This window comes from Hydractinia symbiolongicarpus, chromosome 12 (assembly GCF_029227915.1).
Source record: "Hydractinia symbiolongicarpus strain clone_291-10 chromosome 12, HSymV2.1, whole genome shotgun sequence".
Classification (NCBI taxonomy): domain Eukaryota; kingdom Metazoa; phylum Cnidaria; class Hydrozoa; order Anthoathecata; family Hydractiniidae; genus Hydractinia; species Hydractinia symbiolongicarpus.
In genome coordinates, this window is record NC_079886.1 from 15,230,400 (window position 1) to 15,257,030 (window position 26,631).

Consider the following 26,631-nt stretch of genomic DNA (forward strand, 5'->3'; position numbering starts at 1 on the left):
ATAGAGTGATTGCAAAAATGACTTGCTATCTCGATCAAATGAAATCCAGTTGTTTGGAACAAATATTACTTATATAATATAGCCAAAATCTTATTTGTTTAAATCGTTTATATATACCTGTCCTAAAACACCTAGTATTTGCAACAGCTAGTTTGAATATTCCGTATAAACGTTGTGCATACAAAATAATAATAGAAAAAATAGGTTAAACTTCTGCATCCTTTAAATCAAAAATTATTTTCACAATAGCAAAAACAAATTCAGAATGGGAAAAAATTCTAAAAAATAATGGTGTTACATATGTTGCACAAGAAGTGGAAACTTAGTATTATATTAAATAAAAAATTTAAAGGCACTTCAAAAAGTGTATAACCTTGCCACTATTCTTCTGTTTTTTAATCTATTTTTTTTTTTAATTTTGTTGTTATCATAAATCCTATGCTTTTTATTTTTCTAAAGCATAGATAAAAGAAGTTTTTTAAACATAACATGCAATTTCAAGACAGCATGTGAATATAGATAATCTTTATTCTTCTTCCAATTCAGTCAAAACTCCACCACAATCTTTTGGATGTAGAAAAACAACAGGTTTTCCATGAGCTCCAATTTTCGGTTCATTGTCAAGTACACGAATGCCATTTTCTTTTGCAGTTTTCATTGCTTTTCGCACATCACTTACATTAAGACAAATGTGATGTATACCACCAGCTGGGTTCTTTTTTAAAAAACTCTCAATAGGACTCTTATCACCCAAAGGATATAAAAGTTCAATTTTTGTATCACCAAGCTCAACAAAAACAGTGTACACACCATGGTTGTGTTGAGGCTCTGGTTCACTAACCTTTGCACCCAACACGTCACGATACATCTTTGTTGACTTCTTCAAATCTGCTACTGCAATAGCAACATGATTTAATTTCCCAAGTTTCCAAGTATTTGGTAAGCTTGTTGTAGTTGAAAAAAACTTCTGAGCTGTGCCACGATACTGCCTCAATATCAAACTCAAGCAAGTTAATGACATATTTCTTATCATTCTTTCTAGACGAAAGGATACTTATGTTAAGGTTAAGGAGTGCCTTCCGTACTTATGCATCCAAGATACCCAGAGGCTAGAACAGGAAATTTAAATTTTTACAAACAATTGATGCTTAATCCTATTCGGTCCAGGGGTTATCGAATATATTCTGTGTAAGAAGAGTTACATTATACAGTAGTTAGAAAAGGACAGTGAAGCAGGAATATTTAGAAAGAAATGATATAAAAATTGTTAGGTGGATGTTTAAGAGACATAAAGCTTTTAGATGAGCTAAAAAGCAAACTAGGGGGTTGTCTCAACGAATGTCTTCTTAATAACTTTTATTTCCTAAAAGCCACCGTATTTCGTTCACATAATATATGCGAAAACATCGTAGTGAAGCTTAAAATTGGCTGTACTTACTTCTAAAGAGCATCCTTGTTTCCATACAGAAGCATTTTGTGCCAAGTCGCAGAAAGCGCGGTGACTTTTATCGCATATGCTGAAACCATCTTTATTTGGCTATTTTTTTAATCACATGCTGTTGCAAAGCATAAGTGGTGTACATAAAAGATATTCTTTGCTGCAAAATTGTAAAATACATAAGAAAAACATGTAACAACGTCCTTGTCATACTCATGCCTAAATGCCTCTAAGAAAAACATTATTGCTTTGTATTCCATTGATTCGTGTATTATTTTGATCTTTACTCAGACAAACTTACATATTCTACGTCTAGAAGAAACAATGTATATGTGGCTTATCAATGGCTCATTTCAATACTTAGTTTTATTTATTTGACATTGCTTTCATCCGATTTTGGATAGCATTTCAATACAAAAAACGAATCCATGCAAGTTGTTGCTAGCCATTTAAAATAAAAATCTAATTAAAAATTCTTACATAATTCAAGTATACATTTTGATTGGCTGTTAAGTTGAAGAGCAAAATGTAGCTCACAAAAAGTAGACTCTGTTCATTTTTTTTATTGATCCAGCGCAAGCGAGTGGAATTATTATGATAATAAATATGTTAAGATTAACATTTATGACCTTGTTCATGACTAGGCACAAAATGCTGCTGTATGAAAATCAACCTTAACAAATGTGTCTCTTCAAACTTTCTATATTGCAGTAATTTGTCCTAAAAATACGAGAAAATTTCCCTACGAAGCATAAAACTTCCTTCTAAAATGACAAGAAACTGTCTTTTTGTTTGAGCGTAAAACCCTGTAAAATAAGAAGGAAATGTTCCTTTAAAGATTAAAATATGCCCTCTACTTCCTTCTGGAATGACAAGAAAAAAATCCTTAATATATATTTAATATATTGTTGGAAACACGATGCCACGAAATTTAATGTCACAGTATTTCAAAAAGAAAGAAAAAAGATCCTATGTAGCTTAAAAATCGCTGTAATTCATTTAAATTAATTCATTGAAGCTTAAATATTGCTGTATTCGATCTATATACAGAAAAACCTCCCTGGTAAACATAAATATCGCTATAATTTTTTCAAAGAAAAGGTCCTTACCAAGCTAAAAACATGCTGTATGAGGTTCTAAAATGATGTGAAACCATGCCTACAAGACATAGTTGAAAGTAGTTGACACAAAAATGCCCTTTTGTTTTAAAAAATGGAGCAAAAATGCTGCAAACCAGTTATATTTTTTTTGCATAAGCATGTGCTATTTACGTGTGAATGTTCATTTAATTACTCAATTACTCATTTATTCTTTAACACCCTGAAAGGTATTTAAAAAGACCTTAAATGCTGAAACGAATTATGCTGTGTAAAACCATACATAAACATAATGAAATGATTTTGAAAAGAATTTAGTTTTTAATAAAACTATTTGAAATCAAAAAATAATGAATGGATTTCCTCTAATGCTGTCAAACCAATGGTAAAATGTTCTTTAAAGATTGTTGTAATAAAGATGATTCAACTGTTTTAGCTAAGTTTAAAATATGTAATTAAAAAAGGGAGTTTTCTTATTATAAAAATGTTACAACACTACATAATGTATATATGAATTAAATTATAGCAAGTAAAGGTGATCGCTGGTGGTACACAAAATAAAAATACAGAAACAATTTAAATGGCTAAACTAAAAGTTTAGCACATGTTAATTGGGGTTACAGAAGGAAAGGTGTGTCCCCATTGACTCCCTGTATAAGGCTAACCTAGTTCACTAGTGTTTTTGGTCATTCTGCATTATTAATTTTACAAATTTGTTGGTGACCTATATGACTAATAGTCACCACTATATTTATTTAACCTAAACAATAGACTGCCTTAAGCTTGTTACTTAAAGCCATAGGTCCATACCACAAGCAGGGTGGGTATAAATATAGACTAGAACACAGTAAAAAAGCCTCTTGATACTCTTGGAACAGTTCAGACGTTTGGCAAAACCTATTCAGAAAGTGGTTGCTTTTTAACATTGGTATGAAATTGCTCGATTTACCTCACACTTAATGGCATCTAAAAAAGCAAAAAGCAAAGGTAAAGCTTTTTTACATATGATGAGCCTCATATTTTAGAACTGTTGACGAGTGGTCAGTGTTGGGCTTTGAAACTCTCACTATGATTGCAATTCTGTAGCAGGCGATGAAGAAGACATCAGTTTCGTATAACATGGGTCCTCTTCAGGAACGAAGAAAAAATCTAAGCTAAATTTAAGAAGGAAAAGACTATGGCAAATGAACTTAAATCTTTTTGCGGAGCTAAGGCAGCGAGCGAAGCTGTTCCACCCAAATGAGGGCATTTTCGGCCATTTCAAATCTTAACCCAAGTAGGGCAAAACTATGCAAAGTAAAACATACGATGGCCCCTATGATGGCTCACTTCTCTTTTTAATAAAAACACTTCTCTTCTTAGTCAAAACACTTCTCTTCTTAGTTAAAACACTTCTCTACTTTCCTCTGAAATCTTCTCTTCCAATGGAAACACTTCTCTTCCAAAGTGAGAAACACTGTTCTTCCATGAACTCAAAAAATTCCCAGACCCAATTCCGGTCCGGAATATTGATTGAGCTAGATTTCGCTAACTCACGTTTTTTGAATAAATGACCGACCCGTCACCTCCAGGTTTTTGCGTTTTTCATATATTAGGGAGACGAGAATGAATAAATGACGTATCCGTTTAAGGCGATCGTTTATCTTTTTTAATACGCACGTTCTTATAAGAATACCAAAATCTTAACCAGGCTGGCCATTATTTCTTTATTGTTCTAAACAAAATACTTATTGTTGATTTCCGCCGCGTAAGGCGGATCTTTAAAATCGCCTTGGAAGATAGAGAGATAGGGACCACCTAGAGCCTGGACGCGCGGTGTCCAGGATAAAGTATTTACCTGGGCTTAGAAATTGTTCAATTTCTTTAAAGCCAATAGAGATGCGTTATTTACGGTGGCCCACAAGTGTCACGGCAAAACAAGAAAGTTCACGGTAAAATAAAAAACCTCACGGCAAAACAAGAAAGTTCACGGCAAAACAAGAAAGCTCTTATGGCAAAATAAAAAAACCCGCGGTGCAAACGAATAAAGCTTAGGCACGAAAGCTCGGGGTCATGGCAAAATAATAATCGAGACAAAAAAGGAAGACAAGAAAACAACTTCTTCAGGTCAAGCCAGGGGCAACGACTTCATTTAGCACCGGGCTAAGTGGTCCCGACACACGATGTACAACATAACTAACAACCTTCATACTTTATCGACATACAAAACCGACAGACGTTCAGTCATACTTCTCCAACCAAATGGACCCGACAAATGAAACCGCATTATCCGACATCCTCTCTATATAACAAATACATATTTTTTCTGTCAATAATCCATAACCAACGTAATATCGCATAATACTGCATAATACTGCATAATACCTTCATAATTCATAAAAAATACATAAATTTTCTGTCGATGGCCATACCAACGTAATATCGCATAATACTGCATAATACCTTCCTAATACTCTCTGTCGCTACGTAACAAATACATATTTTTTCTGTTAATAATCCATAACCAACGTAATATCGCATAATACTGCATAATACTGCATAATTCCTTCATAATCCATAAAAGATACATAATTTTTCTGTTGATGGCCATACCAACGTAATATCGCATAATACTGCATAATACCTTCATAATACTCTCTGTCGCTTCATAAAAACTACATATTTTTTCTGCCGATGGCCATAACCAACGTAATATCACATAATACTGCATAATACTGCATAATACCTTCATAATTCATAAAAAATACATAAATTTTCTGTCGATGGCCATACCAACGTAATATTGCATAATACTGCATAATACCTTCATAATACTCTCTGTCGCTGCGTAACAAATACATAATTTTTTTGTCAAAAATCCATAACCAACGTAATATCGCATAATACTGCAGAATACCTTCATAATTCATAAAAAGTACATAAATTTTCTGTCGATGGTCATACCAACGTAATATCGCATAATACTGCATAATACCTTCATAATAATCTTTGTCGCTTCATAAAAACTACATATTTTTTCTGTCAATCGGCCATAACCAACGTAATATTCCACAATATTTCGCATAACTGCCATTTACGGAAAGCTGTTTTTATGAAGTAGACAAAGTTTGGGGTTGGATACACATCCATACACAAACAGAAGCGATATTTCGCTCAAATAGCCTTTTGCAAAAAGACATATTAACGGCCTTATTGCAGGCTAAACAAAGAGACGTTTTTGTACAATATATTGAACAGGCGGTAGTGTTCTATGCCCATCGATATTTTGGACTAATACCCCCCCGCGAAATTACATATCACAAGTCCTAAAAAATGCCAATCTGAGGCAAGGCATTATACTATAAATTTACCAGGCTTTGCTGTTATGTACTTATCCGTACAGCGGTAGAAACAAGTGTCCTCCCTGAAAATGACGCATCAAAAGCGCTAAAACAGGCCAATCAATCCAAATACATTACTTGTGTTTTTATTTCAGACCATGCAAAAGTGTAAATTCTATCTCTTTTTTTCGGTGCAGTATTTCAATAGTATAGCTTGATTAGTTCTTAAACCAAATAAATCTCTTAGATGCATAAAAATTTAAATATTCCAATGATTTTTGTCCGACTGAAGAAGCTGCTGCCGTAGAGAAGCTATATCACATTAAAGATTAGAGCCGTTTACGATGAAATTATTCCCTTGTTTGTAGTTAAAATTTCACATGTCATAACTTTTTATCGGCAAAGGCTGAAATTCTGTAGAAGGCATGTCAGTAATATAACGTATCATTAGGAAAAAGAAAAAATACTTTTTTAACAGATATGGAAGAATTCCAAATTAAAAGTCAAAACTGATATTTACATGGAACAAGGATGTTCCAAAAAGGCATAAGTATAAAAATTATCTCATTTAAAGAGTCTCCGTAGATTTGATATTCCATTGAAGTTAGGATCAGAGTACAAAAGCTGAAAATAGTTCTAAATAATGTAATTTTTATTGGCTTTTGTTAAAAAATCATATGGTGAGTTGATAAGTCTGTCTTTGTTTTCTGAAAGCTTTTTGTATTTTTATATATTTTTACATGTTAAGTTAAATATGCTGTTGGTATTATTGATCCTCTAAAAATTTGCGCTGGTTATGAAATAGGTTGGGAGTTTACAGAGGCCGTGAATAAGGAAAAAATTACTTTCAGGGGTGTTATAAAAATAATGGAAGCTCGATTTTGTCGCCGTGTTCTAAATGAACAATTCATGTCAGTTCCATTATTCATAGCATAGTAGTTGGGTTGAGCGTCTCACATGGATATTGATTTCCGGAAAACATGCGTAGAATGTGATGGGAAACCTAACGTGCTTTCATGTGACGGTAGGAACAATGGAATGGGGTTCAAGAATGCATTTGTAGAACCAATAGGAATCCTGCAAGCAGACGAAGTTATTTCTTCTTGTTTTAGAAGGCTTGGCAGTTGCTTTATAACTCAAAAACTGACAATAATAGGAAATTATATCGTCCTCTTCGTAGCTTATTGTACGTACTAAAAGTAGATCTCAGAAAAAAATCGAATAGGTGACGATGCATTATGTTTCCATTAGGAGCAATCACACACACATTTGTCATCGATGTCCGTTGGTCTTTACTGCCGCTTGATATCTGATAATACCAACATAAATGAAAAAAAAGCAATAGCGTCCGTTTTTAAACAGTTGTCCAACGATTCTTGTGTTGATACTCTTATACCATTCCGTGCAGTAAACATTATTATAGATTTGGGATTTGCATGTCAAGTAGGTAGGGGGACTCGCTCGTCTGTACTGGAATTTTGTTACCAGCAACAATTCTATCAAAAGGTTGCAGATGTAATTATTAAGTCTTCAGAACACTGTCTAAATTGTCTTCCACGCAACGATGTGATTAATTTACCTTTGTACCCAGCATATTTTGTGAAAACAATTCATTCCTTTAAAATACAACCAGAGCAGTTATTTGAAGGTTCTTACAATCCAGCTGAGTTTGGCCTTTGTTTTTTATTCTTCAAATTATGGCAAAAAAATTCGGCAAGTTAGGATTCGGCAAGTTTCTGCCGACTCCAGCAACTCAAGCAAATACGACGACGTCCCTATTAAAGTTTGTCAAAAGTCATTTCTACAAGTGAGCAAGCAAGACATGAAGTTTGTGTTCTTTTGGTTCTACCCAATACATGGCCACTGCTGTGGATTTCACGTCATACCTAGTATTGAATCCGAAAAGATGCACCTGCTTCTTTTTATATACATCTAGAAGAGGCCCCATAAGATATGTTCTATGATCATGCGTGCATTTTAAGCGAATACGTCAAGAACAGAAAATCAAGATTCTACCAACACACGCGCCTTTTCATGATGTTTTCACGAGTAGACTTTACCACTGCATTTTACTTAAATTCCATCCTTTTTTCGCGAGCGTGGTTACGTCGATTTGTGAATAGCTTCATCCTTTAGATAAAAAGTTCAGTTAGATTGATGAGCCAAGCACATTTCTTGTTCTATCTGCAATTTTTCATTCACCAATGGAACAAATCGAAAGAATATAGTTTCAGAAAACGACACAGAATTGCGTGTCTGGGGAACGACAACTGATTAAATCAACGGCAAGTATTTGGCAATTTTACGTAGAATTTAAAATATACGCTTCTCTACGAACTTCTGTCATTGTTTTACTCGCCTTCCTCGGTTAAATACGAAGTGAAAAAATTTAGTTTCCTCAAAAAATTATTTTTTCCTAAATTCTAATTAAAACACCATTGAGTAAAAATATAAACTGTATGTATTAAATTTCCGTATGCCACAGCTCAGGTCAAAATCTAAATAAACTAACTTATATTTTAAGTTAAAAACATCAACGAAAAATTTTTGGTCTAAACAAAGTGCGCATTACGAATGATAATATGGTCTAGTATTCGATTCGGATCTTTTTCTTCGAAAAATTTATTTTCAGTCTCTAAATTCAACGAAACAAGACAAACAGAGTGCGCATTACGAATGATATCACGGTGTAGTATTCGATTCGGAACTTTTTCTTCTAAATATTTGCTTTCAGTCAACGAAACAAGGCAAACGAGTGGAAAATTTCTTTTTAACCCTTAGAGTACTGTTTTTTGAAAATGCCTAACTTACAAATTAAAGCTAATCTGGTGTGTCGTAGATTACTTGTTCAATTAGAGAAATCGATCTAAAACGTATTTCAAGCGGCCTAACCTGGTGTACATGGATGGCTTCTTGATCTGGAAATTCTCTCTCTGTTTTGCAATCGCCTAGTTTACAAATATAAGCTGCTTTCATGTGTATAGATTGCTCTTGTCTAAAATCGGGCTAATGTCGCGTGTATGGATCTTGATTTGGAAATTTTCTTCTTAGTTTTGTAAATGCTTAATTTACAAAATTGAGCTAATCACATCTGCATGGATTAATTTCTTTCTTAAGTTTTCTTTGCAAAAGGTCAAAGTTGTTATATCAGGCTAATCTTATATGTATGGTTTGCTTTCTAATACGGGTAAATTGTCTCCTAAATGTTTTTTTTCAAAGATCGAATTTCCTAAAAAGACCGAATTTAATGTGTATGGATTGCTTCGTAATACGGGTAAATTGTGTCCCCAATTCTGTTTTCAAAATTCGAATTTACTAAAACAACTGAATTTTATATGTATGGATTGCTTCTTAATACCGGTAAATTATCTCCCTAAATGTTTTTTCTAAAGAACAAATTTACTAAAAGAACTGAATATCATGATTTGCTTCTATGGATTGCTTCTTAATGCGGGTAAATTATCTCCCCAAACGTGTTTTTTTCAAAGACCAAATTTACTGAAACAATGTGTATGGATTGCTTTTAAATACGGGAAATTCATCCCTAAGCTTTTTGTGTGGTTAATCAAAACAAGCTGAACTATGGATTTGTTCCCTTTTGGAAGCTTTTCCCAATATGCAAAAAAATATTACAAACGTTTTACACAACGACACAAAATGAAAAATATTCAAAAGGAAGTCGAACGGAAAAATATTTTTTAGGCCCTAATTTTTACTTGTCTATTGGATTTTAACTTTATGATTGCAAAAGCTAAGGTCTGGTTGACAAATTGTCTATCTATCAATAATTTCATATTTTAAATTTAACAGAACCACCATGAATTCGTCATGCTTGCTGTGAATCTAGGTTATCGCGACTTTTAGTTTCTTCACTAAAGATAAAATAAGTAAAAATGGAACAAATCTTATTCGTTAATACGAAAGGGTTTCTTGAGATTGATAACAACGAACATTCGAGCATTTTTCTAACATGAAAACAGTTAATATGTTCGGACTAACCTTCACTTGTTGTAAGGATTCTTTGTTCTCTAATGCTTTCACCATCGTTTCTGTCGGCAATATCTTTTGTCTGTTCTCTATAAACCATAAAAAAAGCACAACATAGCAATTAAATTGTTATATCCAATTAATTATTTTCTGTCACGTTAATTTTTGGACTTTTTAACTGAAAGTAATAGTACGTGCAACCCACTACACAACATTACTTTCATATTTTTTTCAAATCAAACCTCAAATCAAATTTCAAATCTCAAATCAAATTTAATAAAAACTTACCATTGGCTGCCTAACCCAGTATTTTCCTTTTGGCATTACAGCATTTATCTAAACAAAATTACTTAAATAGTTATGTGAATGTTTTACAAAGATTTTCCTAAAAAAAATAAGTTTCCTCAATTAATTATTTTTTAACATAAAAAATAAATGAATGGTAAACATTTATCTTTTTAATTTAAACTACCACATGAAAAAACCGTCACAAAAGTATTTCCTTATGTTGAGATATCCAAAAGTAATCAAGACCATATATTTAATTATTAAGGTTGGTGCTTTGTAAATCAAAAACGCAATAACAAAAACCAATAATAATAAATATTACACAAGTTATGTATGCAGAATCATGTACATTTAGTGTAAGGTTTATCTAAATATTTTAAAATTTAAAAAAAAAACTTAATCCGCGCCCTTTTTTAAAGCCTTGTATCTATATACTAATAATAAATTATATATAATTATAAACGTTACAAGTGACAAGAAAATAGCTAGCTAAACAGCAAAACTTCTGTTGTCCATCTTCTCTTTAATAATAGCCGTATTCTGTATATTCAAAATGGTTGTGCGCGGCTTTTATCAGAAAATTTTGGGAAAGCCCCGCAGAATCAGATTTTTACCAACGAAGGACGTCCGCAAAGAAATTCTGACAAAGTCGGCATTTGAATCATGATTTTTAATCGTCATGTGACAGATATCATCCATACCAAGTTTTATAATTTGTAACCTAACACAAGGGAAGTTATGAGGTTAGGGCACTAAATTATTGTGCTTGAGCATTTAATACTTTATTTCGCGTTTGGTTACTTTCGCAGAATATCTCTTTAGTGATGTAGCTATGAATGGGTATCCGATTTGCCTTTTTGCAAAAGTAAAGATTTACTTCAAATGGTCTGCTAGAACGTTATCTTCTTCGCGCGCGATATTTCTTAAAAGTATCTTTCTAGTGATGTATGCAAGGGTATATTCCACCTCTGCTTGTCTACTGTATCGTACATATATTTTATTTGTCTTGTTCTGCTAGGGCATCTAATATTTCAATGGAGCTAAAAATTCTCGCAAAATTTCCTTTTCATTGACTTATGAATGGGTCCAGCATTGCTCCTTTATTACTGCCCAGAAGATGGTTTTCCTTTGAATTTATTTGCTCTTTTAAAGGATCTAAGATTCTATATTGTGTAGTGTAAAACCTTGCCTTTGATTGGTCTGGTTTCGGACCTTTGATGTGTCATTACGCAAGAAGGTATTTGTCCAGAACATCGTATCTCTTGGTGTATGGATGAGTATAGAACAATACCACTTGTTTAATGTATAGTATATCGTCTTCCCTCAGATTGTCATGTTTTAGGACATCTAATAATGTCAGTTCGAATGAACATAGAATCGCTTCTAATGAAGTACGAGTGGGTATAGCGCACTGCTGTCTGTTCAATGTATTGTTTGACGACTTCCCTAAGATCGACATGCTTTGAGACTTTTAATATGTCATTTCACGAGATGGCATTTGTCTATGATATTGTTTTTGGTGTTGTATCGATGGGTACAGAATACTAACTGCTGTTTAGCATCTATTATAACATCTGCTTTTAGACTGACCTGTGTTATAATCTCCACAATAACATAATACATGTTATTCTGCGGGAACATATCTTTCTATTGGTGTATAGATATGTATTCAACCTCAGTGGTCTTATACTATAAAAATAACCGCGGGGGTTACAACCATTTTCTTTGATTGGACTGCTTTAGGACATCTAACATGCTATTCAGAGGAGTGTAATTGTGCAAGAGATTGTTTCTATAGATGAATCAATGGGTATAAAGCACTACTGCTTGTTAAGTGTATACTATAACGTCTGTCGTCAGATTAATATGTTTTTTCGCGAGAGGATATTTGTCCAGAATGCAGTTTTGGTATTTTGTCAAAATATCTGTTCTATTAGTAGATGGATTTGTATCCTACCTCAATACCTCTATAGTGCAACGTGTTCCCTCAGATTGGTTTATATTGTAAAGCCTTCGCATTGATTGGTCTGCTTTAGGACTGTTGATGCGTCATTTCCAGGGAGGGTATTTCTCCATAAAATTGTTTCTATTTGTGTATGGATGTATTTCCAGTATAAGTGTTTGTGCAGGGTAAAGTATAAAATTTTCTCTTTGATTGGTCTTTTAAAATATCTCAGATTTTATTTTGCACATACCTCAACTTCTAAAAGTGTTACCTCAAATGACGTATGGATGTGTGTCACATTTACAGACTTCTTTTAATTTTTCTGCTAGGATTTCGACCTTTACTTTCATCCAGGTTGTTTTTTAGCCATGTATTGTGGAATATCCCATTTACTTACTGGTTTAGGGAGGCTTTATTTGAATAGATCTATTAGGTCATTTTTTAAATAGTCTTATCCAAGCTATCACTGTCGTCTCTATTGCATGCGCATAGGTATAGAACAAAACCACCTTTTTAGTGCATACTATACATCTTTCCTCAAATCTAACAGCTTAAGACTTTTACTGTGTCATTTGCGAGGGGGTATTTGTCCAGAATATTGTTTCTATTGGTGCATAGATGTGCACCCAACCTCACTGAATGTTTAATTTAAGGCGTAAAGTCTTCTCTTGATTGGCGTGCTTCATCTTTTCGCGGAAGGGTATTCGTCCAAAGTATAGTGTCTATTTGTGAATGGATTGTTATCCAACATCAGTGTTGGTTTGGTTTATAGTGAATAGTTTTTCCTTCAATTGGTCTGCTTTGGGACTTTTGATGTGTCATTTTCTTGGAGAGTATTTAGCCCAAATATGACTTCTATTGGTGGATGGATGTGTATCCAACCTCAATATTTGTTCAATTACAGTGTAAAGTCTACACATTGATTAGTCTGCTTTAGAACTTTCATTTTTTTATATCGCGGTAAGGTACTTGTCCAAAATATAGTGTCTCTTTGTGTACTGACGTGTATCCAACATCAGTGTTTGTTTAGTTTAAAGCATAAAGTCTTCTCTTGATTGGAGTGCTTGAGGACTTTTAATGTAGGACTTTTGATGTATCATTTCGCAGAAGAGTATTTTGTCATAATATCATTTCTATTGGTAAATGTGTGTATACTCAACCTCAATTGTTGTTTTTTTCAATATGTGATCACTTTGCATTAATTGGTCTACTTTAGAAATTTTGATACGTCATTTCCAGGGAGAATACTTGTTTCTACTGCGGAATAATGTGGCATATTACGTTGGTTATAGCCTATCTACAAAAAAATGCATTTGTTATGTAGCGATAGAGAGTATTATAAGGGCAATATGCAATATTATGCGATATTACGTTGGTTATGGATTATTGACAGAAAAATATGAATTTGTTATGGAACGATTGAGAGTATTATGAAGGTATTATGCTGTATTATGTGATATTACGTTGGCATGGCCATCAACAGAAAAATTATGTATCTTTTATGGATTATGAAGGTATTATGCAGTATTATGAAGTATTATGCGATATTACGTTGGTTATGGATTATTAACAGAATAAATATGTATTTGTTACGTAGCGACAGAGAGTATTATGAAGGTATTATGCAGTATTATGCGATATTACGTTGGTATGGCCATCGACAGAAAATTTATGTGTTTTTTATGAATTATGAAGGTATTATGCAGTATTATGCAATATTATGTTGGTTATGGATTATTAACAGAAAAAATATGTATTTGTTACGTAGCGACAGAGAGTTATATGAAGGTATTATGCAGTATTATGCGATATTACGTTGGTATGTCCATCAACAGAAAAATTATGTATCTTTTATGTAACGACAGAGAGTATTATGAAGGTATTATGCCGTATTATGCGATATTGCGTTGATATGGCCATCGACAGAAAATTTATGTATTTTTTATGAATTATGAAGGTATTATGCGGTATTATGCAGTATTATGCGATATTACGTTGGCATGGCCATCAACAGAAAAATTATGTATCTTTTATGGATTATGAAGGTATTATGCAGTATTATGCAGCATTATGCGATATTACGTTGGTTATGGATTATTAACAGAAAAAATATGTATTTGTTACGCAGCGACAGTGAGTATTATGAGGGTATTATGCAGTATTATGCGATATTACGTTGGTATGGCCATCGACAGAAAATTTATTTGTTTTTTTTGAATTATGAAGGTATTATGCAGTATTATGCGATAATACGTTGGTATGACCATCGACAGAAAAAATATGTATTTGTTATATAGAGAGGATGTCGGATAATGCGGTTTCATTTGTCGGGTCCATTTGGTTGGAGAAGTATGACTGAACGTCTGTCGGACTTTTAATATCGATAAAGTATGAAGGGTGCTAGTTATGTTGTACGTCGTGTGTCGGGACCACTTAGCCCGGTGCTAAATGAAGTCATTGCCAAGCCAGGTGCCAGCGCAGCAGACGACAGGCATGTTTTGCTGCAAATGTGGAATACTGGCTGCAGAAAAAAAGAAAGGAAAAGCATGTAAAAGAAGAGGATGTTACTATTTGTATTGGCTTGATGGAATGGCGGGAAAGCGAGTGTAAACTTAAAATCAAACGTGGAAAGAGAATTTCGTGCAAATTTTCAAACATGGATATGAGAATGGGTGTGTTAATAAAGACAGAAAATAAGTGGCGACAATATCATCCTTATTTTTACGACAAAGAAGAGGAGTATTGTTTACTTTATGAGAGTGGGGAGAAAGTTACAACGATTCCTGGTTGTGAGGAGGATTTTATTTTACACAGATATCGAGAAGAAGTGGGAAAAGATTACAAAAGAATTGTTTTATACCTTTGCAAAGAAAATGACTTCATGATTACCAAGAAGTTGGACCAGTATGCAGGAAGTGATAGTGATGAGCCACCATGTAAATTAAGCCAGCATTATGACCCATTTATTGGAGGAGATCAAAGTCAAAGACAAGACGGAATATTCCCATATGTGTCAAATTTTCAAAGTTCATCTGTCATGTCATGTAGATACAGTTTACTTAGATTTTAGCAAGGTATTTGACAAAGTGGACCACTTCATCTTAGTTGCTAAACTGAATCAACTTGGTATAAATGACAAACTGATAAAATGGATTAAATCATTCCTTAAAGACAGAATACAACATGTTTATGTCAATGGTGTAAAATCTATACCCGCTAACGTTGGATCAGGGGTTCCACAGGGGTCTGTTGTTGGCACACTGCTTTTTCTAATCATGGTTGGTGATATCAATCAGAACTTAAAATATTCTTTAGCATCCAGCTTTGCAGACGACACACAAATTCTGAAAGAGATTAATGGCCTCATGGACACCTTTAAATTCCAAAGTGATCTAAATATAATATATAAGTGGACAACTGAAAATAATATGAAGCTCAATGGGTGTAAGTTCGAGCACCTAAGTTATGGAAAGATTGAGTCTTTGAAACCACTCTCTGTATATCTAAGTAACACGTCAGGAAAGACTAACAAAAAAATCACTGTGAAGGACTTAGGAGTTATAATGTCGAATGATTGCAAATTTAATAAGCATATCTCAAACCTTATATCAAAGGCAAACAGGATAACTGGATGGATATTACGAACATTCGAGAGCAGAGAAAAAAACGTGATGTTGACTCTTTGGAAATCATTAGTTATTCCCCACCTTGACTATTGTTCCCAGTTATGGTCTCCACTAATGAAAGGACAAATACAAGCCATAGAAATGGTGCAAAGAACCTTTACTAGAAAAATCCTTGGAACTCAAAGTTTTTTGTACTGGGACGTACTAAAAAGATTGAATCTGTATTCTCTGGAGAGAAGAAGGGAACGGTATGCCATAATTTACATCTGGAAAGTGATTGAAAAAATAGTACCAAACTTTGGTCAGGAAACTGAGAAAGGAGGCATCACATGGTACACGAATGATCGTTTGGGTCGGAAATGTGTTGTTCCTGTAGTGAAGAAAGGGCCATTTTATAAGATTCGTTGTGCTAGCTTGGCCGTTCAAGGAGTACGATTGTTTACCAAAAGCAATACGCAACCTATCTGATTGCAGCATAGAGTCTTTCAAGTCGAAGTTGGATTGCTTTCTTGCTACTGTTCCTGATGAGCCACTGTTACCAAATTATGTTCAGTTTCGAAAGGCCAACACGAACAGCATCATTGACATGATGAGCATTGGACTCGCCGAGTTGGATGCGTGATCTCACAAAATCTAATTCAAAGTATTCAAAGTAAGTAAGTATATCAGTATCACCAGCAAGTAATAGCGCACTACTCCCAGAAAGTATGACATACATTTCACCAGAATTGTTATCAGGTATACGATGTTAATTCTTTCCGTATTCCAAGGCAACCATGTTTTTTTAAGATTAAAAGCTTAAAGCTACATTGCAATGTCTATATATAATTTTTCTGCAGCCTGTTATTGAATTATAAAAACTAGGTTTAATATGCAGTACACTGCACTTTTCCTGTTATGTTCTATAATTGTGTTTTATCTTGACATAATTGATTTGTTTTTAGATAATGTTCCATCCACAAGCAGAGACAATAATTCTTACAAGACTTTCTTATCCTTGTTTGATGATGAAGAAGAAGATGAATGTGAGAATGGAGCGATGCACCAAGCAATCGTTAATAGTTTGAAAGACTGTTTACCAGAGGAAAGTGCTTCAGTGATATTATCAAAATATATTTCAGATAATTTTAATAAAAAAAATGAACATCCTGTAACTCTGACTGAAAATCGTCAATCTGTTTACAAGTCGACCCTGCGTGCTATACAACAGGATACTTTCTCCTTTGTTAAGACTATGGACATACATTTTTCAGGAGAACTTGGAGTAGATGAGGGAGGACCTCGAAGGGAATTTTTACGTCTTCTGATGACAGAAATAGCTCAGAGTCAATTATATGATATGAATATGAATTAGCTGGAAAACTGACTGCATGGAGCATTTTACAGGGTCCTGGTCTAAATATATTATCTGTTGATTTATATTACCTAATGGCAGGACGTACATACGACAAGTACAATATCATACAACTCATTGAGCCGACCACACAGCACATACTTATGAGTTTATACACTTGTGATTCTGAGCAATAGTTTTGTAGTTTCAAAGAACAATGCAGTGATCATATATCCAATCTTGGATATCCAACAATTTACATGGCTAAATTTAAAGATAAGGACTATATCCTTAAATGTTTGTTAAGACAGATGTTTATATATCATATTCATGCAGAAATGGAACAATTTTTCTCTGGAATGGATTTTGTTGGTGGTCTTGGAGATTTAACAAAAGGGAATTCTAATGTTTTTAAAGATGTACTTGGTATCAAAGTGTCTCCTCTAATTTTAACAGAGTTTACATCTTTGTACAAAATTGAATTTTCAGAGGAAGGATCTAATAAAAGAAGGCAAGAAAACAACACAATTTATTATTATAAAATATATTTACAGGACTTGTTCGAAGGTAAAATAAATGATTTGATATTGGAGAACCTCCTAGCATTTATTACAGGAGCTGACAAAGTCCCACCTCTTGGATTCCCAAAACCAATCACATTAAATTTTTATGATTTTACAGATAATGTAAAACGATCACCATTTTCCTCTACATGTTCATTAACAATGAGTTTGCCCAGAGCTTGTAAAGATGACTCAGAGTTTGCAGAACTGCTTTCAAGATCAATGTTAGATAGCGTTGGTTTTGGAAAGTGTTAAGACTATATATTGCGTATCTTCATCTTTTGTTATTGTTGGTAATTTTTGTTTTATACCAAGTTTCATAGAATCAACAGAGCATAAAAAAGGGTTTTATTGTAATTTACCTGTTACATATTAAGGTTTTGGTTGGAAAAAACTGAGATCTGTTATTACTTGCAGAGTTCCGTTTTTTACACGTATACGTTTTTATATTTACATTGTTTTTTCTGTATAATATTTTTGTTGTATAGAAACTTTGAACATCTTACCTGTTCTCTTTATTATGGACCATACACTGCAACAACTATTAATCGGTTATATAAAACTAGGGCTTCATGATAATTTTCAGTGTCTGATATCTGCAGTATTCTTTGAGCGTATTTAAAGTATACTTGATAATCTGTTTCTTTCTTGGTTATTGAAATGTATTGTGTCATCCTGTGTAACTCTTGGCGTGGTACTAACAATTTTAGATTTTCTTCTCCTTCGCTACGAGATGGCAAAAAGTACAAAATATTTGGACGGCCTGAAACAGTATCAAAGCGAGATTTTCGTATTCTGTGAGTGTTCCATTGTTTTTTAACAACATCCAAATCCTTTTGAATTACCGCTGAAAAACAATACCACAAACATTCCGTATTAAGATCACTTGTCATGTCAATTGTTCCGTCTGTTTCAAGTTGGCGAAAAAAATTTCGCCACCAAGCACCACTTGTTTTGACGTAAAATGATCACCAGCTCTCGATTCTTTGCTTTCTTGGTGAAGGCACGTAGCTATGTGCATCTACGTCTTCCCAAAAATAAGCGTGTAAAGCAGCAGCTAAACTGTTTTCAGTTCTCAAATCGGTTACAAGCTTCACAGGACAACCACCACAATTCTTCACATAATCTAAAAACAAGTTTGCTACGGTACGGGGACAGTTATTCGAGTGCACAACTTTAAGCCACAGAACCTTTCTGCTATAACCATCTATCGCTCCATCTATTGGAAAACCGAAGGGTTTAAGCTTATCGTGGCCATCTACATGCCACGCATAGTCTGGACCAGGATTACTGTAAGTTCGTCTTTTGAGACGATGTTTTCGTCTTAATGCTGACCCTTCAGGATCGACTTCTTTTAGTAAATTTTGCACCAAACACCTAGGTACGTGTATTCCCTTTAGACGAAGTGAATGCCACACGGCTCTATATCCATTTGATGATTGAGGCCCAGTAATAGCCAGGATTTGATTACGCGCCCTTTGTAAAAGCTCATCAGGTAGATCTTCGCCTGATCGTCTGTGTAAATCATACATTTTAAGTGGACGTAAGAGCGTGCTGCGACTGATTTCGTAATCGTGGTAATCTTTTAAGAAATGTAAAATTTCATCGTACTCATAACCATGTTCAAAGTAGTAAATTATCCAGCTTTGTTCATCAAACTCGGCCATTTGAGTTACTTCCTTTGTTGACTAGCAGAGTCCTGTCAATTGAGGTAAAAGGTAGTATGAGGCCTGTGTAAGAAGTGTTATGTTGTACGGTAGTGAGACATGGGCAGTGAAGCAGGAAGTTCTTGACTGTTTAGAAATGAATGATATGAGAATGGTTAGGTGGATGTGTAACGCCAGTCTGAGAGACGGAAAGAGTTCAGATGAGCTAAGAAGCAGGCTAAGTCTCCGTAGAATTAAAGATGTTATCCAGATAAGAAGATTGAATTGGTTGGGGCACTTGGAAAGAATGGAGGAGAATAATTGGGTAAGAAAGTGTAGAGACTTGATAGTTCCTGGGGCAAAGCCCAGAGGCAGACCGAGAAAGATCTGGCAGGAGGTTATAAGGACAGACTTGATACAGAAGAAGTTGAGTTTAGATCTAACACAGTCTAGATCAGATTGGAAGAGGGTCATTCATATACCCCGTCCAACCCATGCTAGCATGGAAAACGGACGTTAAGCCGAGAATGATGATGATGAAAGACAGGAGAGAGGAACTACATACATTCTAACAGATACTGATCAACAGAACATTGATATCCATTATAACCCAACAGGGGAGATGTTAAGACCTAATTGACATTTACATTCTTATTGTCCTTTTAGATTAAATATATTTCTGGTCTTACTACCTATATAAATAAGTGTCTCCTATTACTTATTGAACTTATCTGAATACTTTCCTGTTCAAGTAATCCTGCCTTTTTTTGCCATGGATTGTAAAAAATATTTCTGCTTTTTCAAAATTTGCATACATTATCTGTGAAAGAAATTTTTGTGGATCTTTTTTTTGCAGAACTTTGGGCCAAATCCGGAAAAAATGTTCCACAGAAATTTTAGAAGTCAGTCAATAATCTGTCCAAAAAATTTCAGCTATCCGCAACAATTCTACCACAAAATTTTTCATTTCTTCATATTTTGTTTTTCTTTAGGATCTAAGTTATTGAGTTCTATGTTGCTCATTTGTAAATGCCCTAACTTCTGAATACTATATTAGACAAAATACTGATTCTGACTCTGCTAAAATAACTGAACTTTAGGCACCCAAAAATTAATACCGCACATTTCGTGAAAATGTTGTTATCTGCACAAATATATTCTGCAAAATGAAGCATTTTGTACCACTCATCCACAAAAATAAGTTTCAGGAAAATTTATTGTGCAAATAATTTGTACCCTTGGCAAGTTAGGGTCTTACAACAATTTTGAATGCATATTAAAAGTTGTAAAGGTTTGAGGTAAACCTACGTGTGTTTATACTTTTTATGCTTCATATTTCCCAACTTTGTCAAAAACTTGCTGAGTTTTGCTAAAAACAATACTACACTGAGGTTTTTTTACCCAAAATTAATCCCACATATCCAGCCTATATATCCTGCAATATTGGATTCCTGCTAAACCCACCTTTATTTTGTAGGTTAAAACACTAATCCAGTGGTGAAGTAATAATAGAGTAAATATGGTATTCTTGGTCACTGTTGAATATAACATTTTAGGCTGGTTTAAGAACTTTCACAACAAATTAAAATATTTATGAAACTGCCAAAATTTGTCTTTGCAAACTTTACACGCAGGTTTTCTTCTTGGAAAGATAGACATCACAACTATTTAGCGTTTCACAGTATCACCTGATTTTTTTATAAAACTTCATAAAATGGTGAAAAATGTTATTTTGCATTTATACCTGTCATCTTTAAATATATAGGACACAGAATAATATCACATTAATGTGCTAAGAATACTTCGAGTTCTTCATATATGTTTTTTTTAGTATTTTTTTTCTTTTTTAGGTCAGTCATAATCTAACACAGCCATCATCAGCATTTTCAAAAAATGTTGACAGAGTAAACTGCAAGCATTAAATTGTGAAAATGAACCATCACTAAACCTAATGTATATTTATATAATTTATTCTAGTCTTATTTTGGTTAATAGTATTTACTTCACATTATTTTTCTGGAAAACTCGACTTCTATGGTTTTCATTGTCAATTTAACAGAATTTGTATCATGAAATTTTTAGAATTTTCCAGGTAGATCCCCAGTTTTTATACTTTTTTAGAACTATGTGTAAATTTGTATATTTTTGTTATTTATTCAGATGTAATTAAATTAAAGTATATATAAATTGCGTTATTTTTCGCCCATATTTAATACTTTTCAGGTCAGGTTATTTTAACCTGTTTTTTTATATAAGAACAATGTTATAACAACATAACAACATGAACCTCAGACTCAAAATCCCAGACTCGAATCATTGTTTTTACAACAACTAAAACTACTCAAGAAATGAAATAGTCAAAAAGCCTCAAAAGCGGTTAAGTCACATAATTTTGCGCAATCAATCATTTATCCTGTTTTTAAATTAGAAATTTCAACGTTAGGTCGATCATTAAACGTTTTGCTCTGAGAAAAGTTTCTCTTGACAAGGCGGAAATCTTTAAGCCTTAAGGCTTCTTGTTTTAATCTAAAATCCTAGCCTGACATTTTTGAAAGGAAATGTGCTTTGCTTGGTTGACACCACCATGATTTTGAGAACTCTCGGTAGCCATCTATTTTGCTATTTATTGTGTCTCTTGATAAATAAATTATTTCTTTGCTACTGATCTGAATTGATTCGTGATATTATTTTATTCATGCACATGCTTCGGGACCTGCTACAATATTTTAATAATAATATTTTTATTCGTAAATTGAGCACGTGTTAGCCAAGTATGCTTCTTGCGAAAAGTGAAAAAAATTATACAGACCACGGGTGTAAAATTGCGGACCAGATTTTTAAAATTACTTGTGAAGAGAAAGTTTGGGGTCACATGCAGAGAAGTGTTAAGTGCAGAAGAGAAGTGTCAAAATGCAGAAGAGAAGTGTGAGAATGCAGAAGAGAACTGTTTTTAAATTGGAAGAAACGTGAGCCATCGTAAAAACACATTCTTTTATCAGTTGAAACTGCATTCCTTGCGTCTTAAAATAACTTACTACTTAACTATTTTCATGCCTTAATTTAACAAAAATTTGCTCTTATAAACACATATTTAACCAAAATTTAAACTTTTAATCTACAACTATTTCAGTAAAAGTATGCCCAGAATAGAGTTTGCATTGTAATATTTACGATTTTCGACTAACTTTGGGCAGGAGTAAAAGCCACCCAAAGTATGGCATTTAAATATTAACGATTTTCGATCGACTTTGTTGGTTGTACAATGTAGGTTGTACAATGTAGGCTGTAAGTGACTGACTAAATTTGATCTTTTTGAAATGGCTTCTATCTAAATAGAGTATCTTTTTGTAATATATTAAAATACATAATACTATGTAGGTACTTAATAAATATAAACGTGTCTTACTGATAGCTATATAAATATAATACGAATATATATATATGAAATATATGTACATGAAAGTAAAAAAATACCTGTAGTACAAATTGCATTATTAAATCGATTTTGGTGTAAGACTTACGCTTCCCCTCCTCAGATTTTAACCACTATTCAAGCTTTCCTTTGTTCTCGTGTGTGTTCATGTTAGTTGATTAAACGAGTGGGAAACTTTCAGAAAACGTCTACATGTGAACAGAAATTGACTAACTTCGATCTCTCTTTTCTGAGCTTCTGTCAACCCATTTGAAGGAATATACCTGGGCACTAGTTTACAAATTATGCAGGGAAGTAAAAACAGATTTTGGCCAGCCAGTATTTGCGGTACATTTGATTCCTTTCCTAAAAAAAAATCACGCAAAACACTATGCTCAAAGTAAGATTTATGTCAATGCGCATATTTAATAGGTTCTAAAGCGTTACGAATAAAGGCTGCTAGTTTATTAGGAGTGTCCTTTTTTAGTTTTTTTTTTTAAATTATTCAAACGTATTATTTTCCTGTACGTGAGAAAAAAAAACCCTCTTTGACTGGGCCTAATTTGGTTTAATAGCACAAAGCTGACCAAAAGGCATTTTTTTGCAACAGTGTTTTTTTTATAGGGTATGAACGCAAACAGAGCCTTACAATTTACAGCAGCGGTTCGTGGCCTTCATGTATTTCAAAACACGTGGAAACCAACTGAAAACGAAACTTTGATTTGCTTGCATGAAACTGGAAATGAGTATGATCCTTTTAATATTAAAACATGCCAGGTTGATAAATAAAGGAAAATAGTTGGACACTTACCTAGGGAGTTCTCGCGTGCTACAAAATTCCTACTCGATCGAGGTGGAACCGTTAATACAAAACTGATTGAGACGCATTATAGAAAATCGCCTTTATTCCATGGAGGACTTGAAATTCCTTGCATGGTGACTGTGTCTCAAGCTAATTTTTGTTTTTGTTGAACCATGATGGTGCAATCACTCACCCTTAGGGGCCTCATCCATACTCACATTGCCACGAGAAACGTCCAATGGACTTTCAAAGACACCAACCCACCTTGAGAAACGTCCACTCATGGCAGTTATTTTTCCAAAAAAAGAAACCTATCCTACAAAGGTGAAAAGCCTTTTCCGCGGTTCGTTGGTGGTCCGTGTTAGGGCGAAATAGCCTGTCCCTTCACCTTGCATTGAATATACTAGTCGTTAGCCCGTGGAAAAATCCACGGGTTCGCCCGTCCTTTTTATACCGCACTGCATGCGTCTCGCTACTTGCGCAGCTAAGCTACCATTTTGTGTGACAGACGGACAGACAGACGACGGCTATTATTAAGCGAGTTTTGTGAAGATCAACGTTCACGTGAAGAACACACTTTATTCACGTGTCTTTAGAGTGAAGTCCAACTCTTCATCGCTCGTTGATTGTAGTGGGCAAAAACGTAGTTTCGAATTGCCACGAAAGAAACGTCCATTGCACTTTAAAGGCACCCACAAACGTCCATTGGACGTTTCTCATGGCAATGTGAGTATGGATGTATCCCTTACACATAGCTACACACAGACAGACAAACAGAGCATATACCTATATACCTTCTTTTTTAAAATACTGTGATTACTATTCAGTTTCCCAAATTGGAGACAAATATGCACTAGCTACATAAAACAGTAAAATCAGCTGATTCCTTTTTTATAGGAATTTCCTAACCTTCTGATGTATCAAGTTCCAAGTCATCACTACAATTTGCTTTCCCTTCTTCCTGTTCCACTTCCATCAACTACCTTTCATTGTAAAATACTGCAAGATTACTATTCAATTTGTAACAAATTGGAGACCACTCACTAACAAACTAAAATCAGCTAATTCCTTTTTTATTTTTTCACCGCCACTAGCGCACCATTTTCATAAATTTTACGTACGCTATGTAACATAATATAATAAGCCAATAGAATTCTTTGCATTTATGTTGGCGAGAAATACCTCTTCCCCCTCTCACTCAGTCAGTCAAAAATCAAATAGCTATGGCCCGCAACCCTCCCCATCTGACTTTAGGGGCATGTGACGTCAAAATCGTGATTTGGCGGGTTTTGGTCAAAATCGCGAAATTTAATTCCCGCGAAAAATCCAAATGTGCCTCATCCGCGAAATAATTTTTTGGTGGTACAGCTATAGCGGCTTGACTTCTTTCGCGTACCGCTCCGAGCACAGCATCTATGCGCAATCTTTGTTGTCACTTTTATGCTTGTTTAGCAAAGTAATTTTCAGAAAGTAATTTTCGCAAAGTAGACATCTAATCTATGCTTTGAGAAAGCGATCGTTTAACTATAATTTGAACCATAACATGTGCATTAACGAATGGTGCTTTGCACGAGCACGAATGATGACATAAACCCTCGTGAATTGTGCATTCGTCTCTTTTCATTTTTCCATTTTAGTAACTATTATGTTTCCAAGGAGTATTGGCTATTCATGAATCCTATAACACAGCAGTTAGTCGATCTTTTTCCCTTCTTTCGCTTTGCTAGCCTTGAGTTTTTCTGCACTAATTTTTCGTTACCTCCAATTCTGCGCACGCATCTTTTTAGAGATATGCATATTTTACATGGCTAGCCTCACAAATATCGAAGGATATATCCTGTCTATTATTTCCAGGAAGGGCCATGAGAGTATTAATCCTAGAGTATTTAATGCTCTTTTTGAGCTATGCAGACCCAATTGGGCCCGCGCTCTACTGGACAACTCCCGGCAACATCCAACGGCCCACATAATGTGCCATCTCCCCAATTTCCCTCACATGGCTTGGGTTAACCCGGGGCTATGGTAACATTCACTCGCCCATGTTGAATCGCCGTCAAGGGGTACATAGTTTTATCATATATAATCCTTCAGGATAATGCCATGTCTAACAGCTGATCAAATCTCAAATTGGGATTTATAGAGTTTTGAAAGTTTCTAAGTTAAGATTTCTTAAAAATATTATTTGGTGTACTATACAATAGATTTTTTGACAGGTGTTTTGAAAGTGAAGTATTTAAAGGGTTTTTAAAGGCTGAAGGAGAAAGATTATTGGGCCCATTAGTAGCAGAATCACCTGTGCTAGACATAATGTATACAAAAATATATGTTGACTGGGATGTTAATGCAACATACTATCGCCGTAATGATGAAAAAACACGTAAGAAATTTATTAAAATCATGTCATTATAAAATTATTTCTCATTCTGACTAAAAACTGTTACAGTATTGTTTTAAAAACATCATTCATGAATAAACTCTGAAGTGATAGTAATATTATATATATTGTATTTTGAAATACTTGAAAAGATTTAAATTTGATCTTTAAATGAATCATAAGAATTGAAACAAAAAGCAAGCTAAAAAAGCTTTGAAGAGATAGCAGGTTCGAATCTTGCCTCTCATAACAAGAGAGTACCTTAATGGTAAAGCGCTTCAATTCAGCCTTCTGTAATAACCTGTCTGCTCTATGCATAAAAGTACAACTGAAATAAAAAAATCTCTCACCAAAGTTTTTTCTATAAATGATTATGTTCAAACATGTTTATGGATATGGATAATTCACATGGTAATGGATAATTCACCTTTTAGTGAAACGAAAACCGCAATATGGAAAGATCTTTAACAACATTGTTAAAGATTACAAGGGCTCAATCAACAATACTCTGCCTATTGCATATATTCAACTTAAAAATACAATGGATCTGTTCTGCCCAATTTTAGGACGCCGCCCAATCTTTGGACATAAAATTGCCCAGTCTTAAGACTGCCCAGCCAGTCTTAAGACTGGGCAGGGCGTCACAAGATTGGGCAAAAGACCATGTTAGGCCCATCTTTGGCGCCTTTTAGATTAAGGAAGGAATGCACCGCACGAGCTCTGTTCTTTGCGACTCCCAACAAACATTCTCAGGCACATTAAAATATCATATTTTGGGTACTGTTGAATTGACCCGGCCC

General features: G+C 34.2%; 3 protein-coding genes across 3 annotated transcripts; 2 read left to right on the forward strand and 1 right to left on the reverse strand.

The window, feature by feature from the left end:
- Window positions 1–211: 211 nt before the first annotated feature.
- LOC130622243 (ethylmalonyl-CoA/methylmalonyl-CoA epimerase-like) lies at window positions 212–1,063 on the reverse strand. The gene has a single exon (XM_057437686.1). The coding sequence runs from the start codon at window positions 1,031–1,033 to the stop codon at window positions 527–529; it is 507 nt and encodes a 168-aa protein (XP_057293669.1). The 5' UTR covers window positions 1,034–1,063; the 3' UTR covers window positions 212–526.
- Window positions 1,064–12,923: 11,860 nt separating this feature from the next.
- LOC130621283 (uncharacterized) lies at window positions 12,924–16,465 on the forward strand. The gene is made up of 3 exons (XM_057436585.1): window positions 12,924–12,980; window positions 14,603–15,119; window positions 16,371–16,465. Exons 1-3 carry the CDS (start codon window positions 12,924–12,926, stop codon window positions 16,451–16,453), a joined length of 657 nt encoding a protein of 218 aa, XP_057292568.1. The 3' UTR covers window positions 16,454–16,465.
- A 664-nt stretch (window positions 16,466–17,129) lies between these two features.
- LOC130621284 (uncharacterized) lies at window positions 17,130–17,924 on the forward strand. The gene is made up of 2 exons (XM_057436586.1): window positions 17,130–17,152; window positions 17,240–17,924. Exons 1-2 carry the CDS (start codon window positions 17,130–17,132, stop codon window positions 17,850–17,852), a joined length of 636 nt encoding a protein of 211 aa, XP_057292569.1. The 3' UTR covers window positions 17,853–17,924.
- The last annotated feature ends 8,707 nt before the right edge of the window (window positions 17,925–26,631 follow it).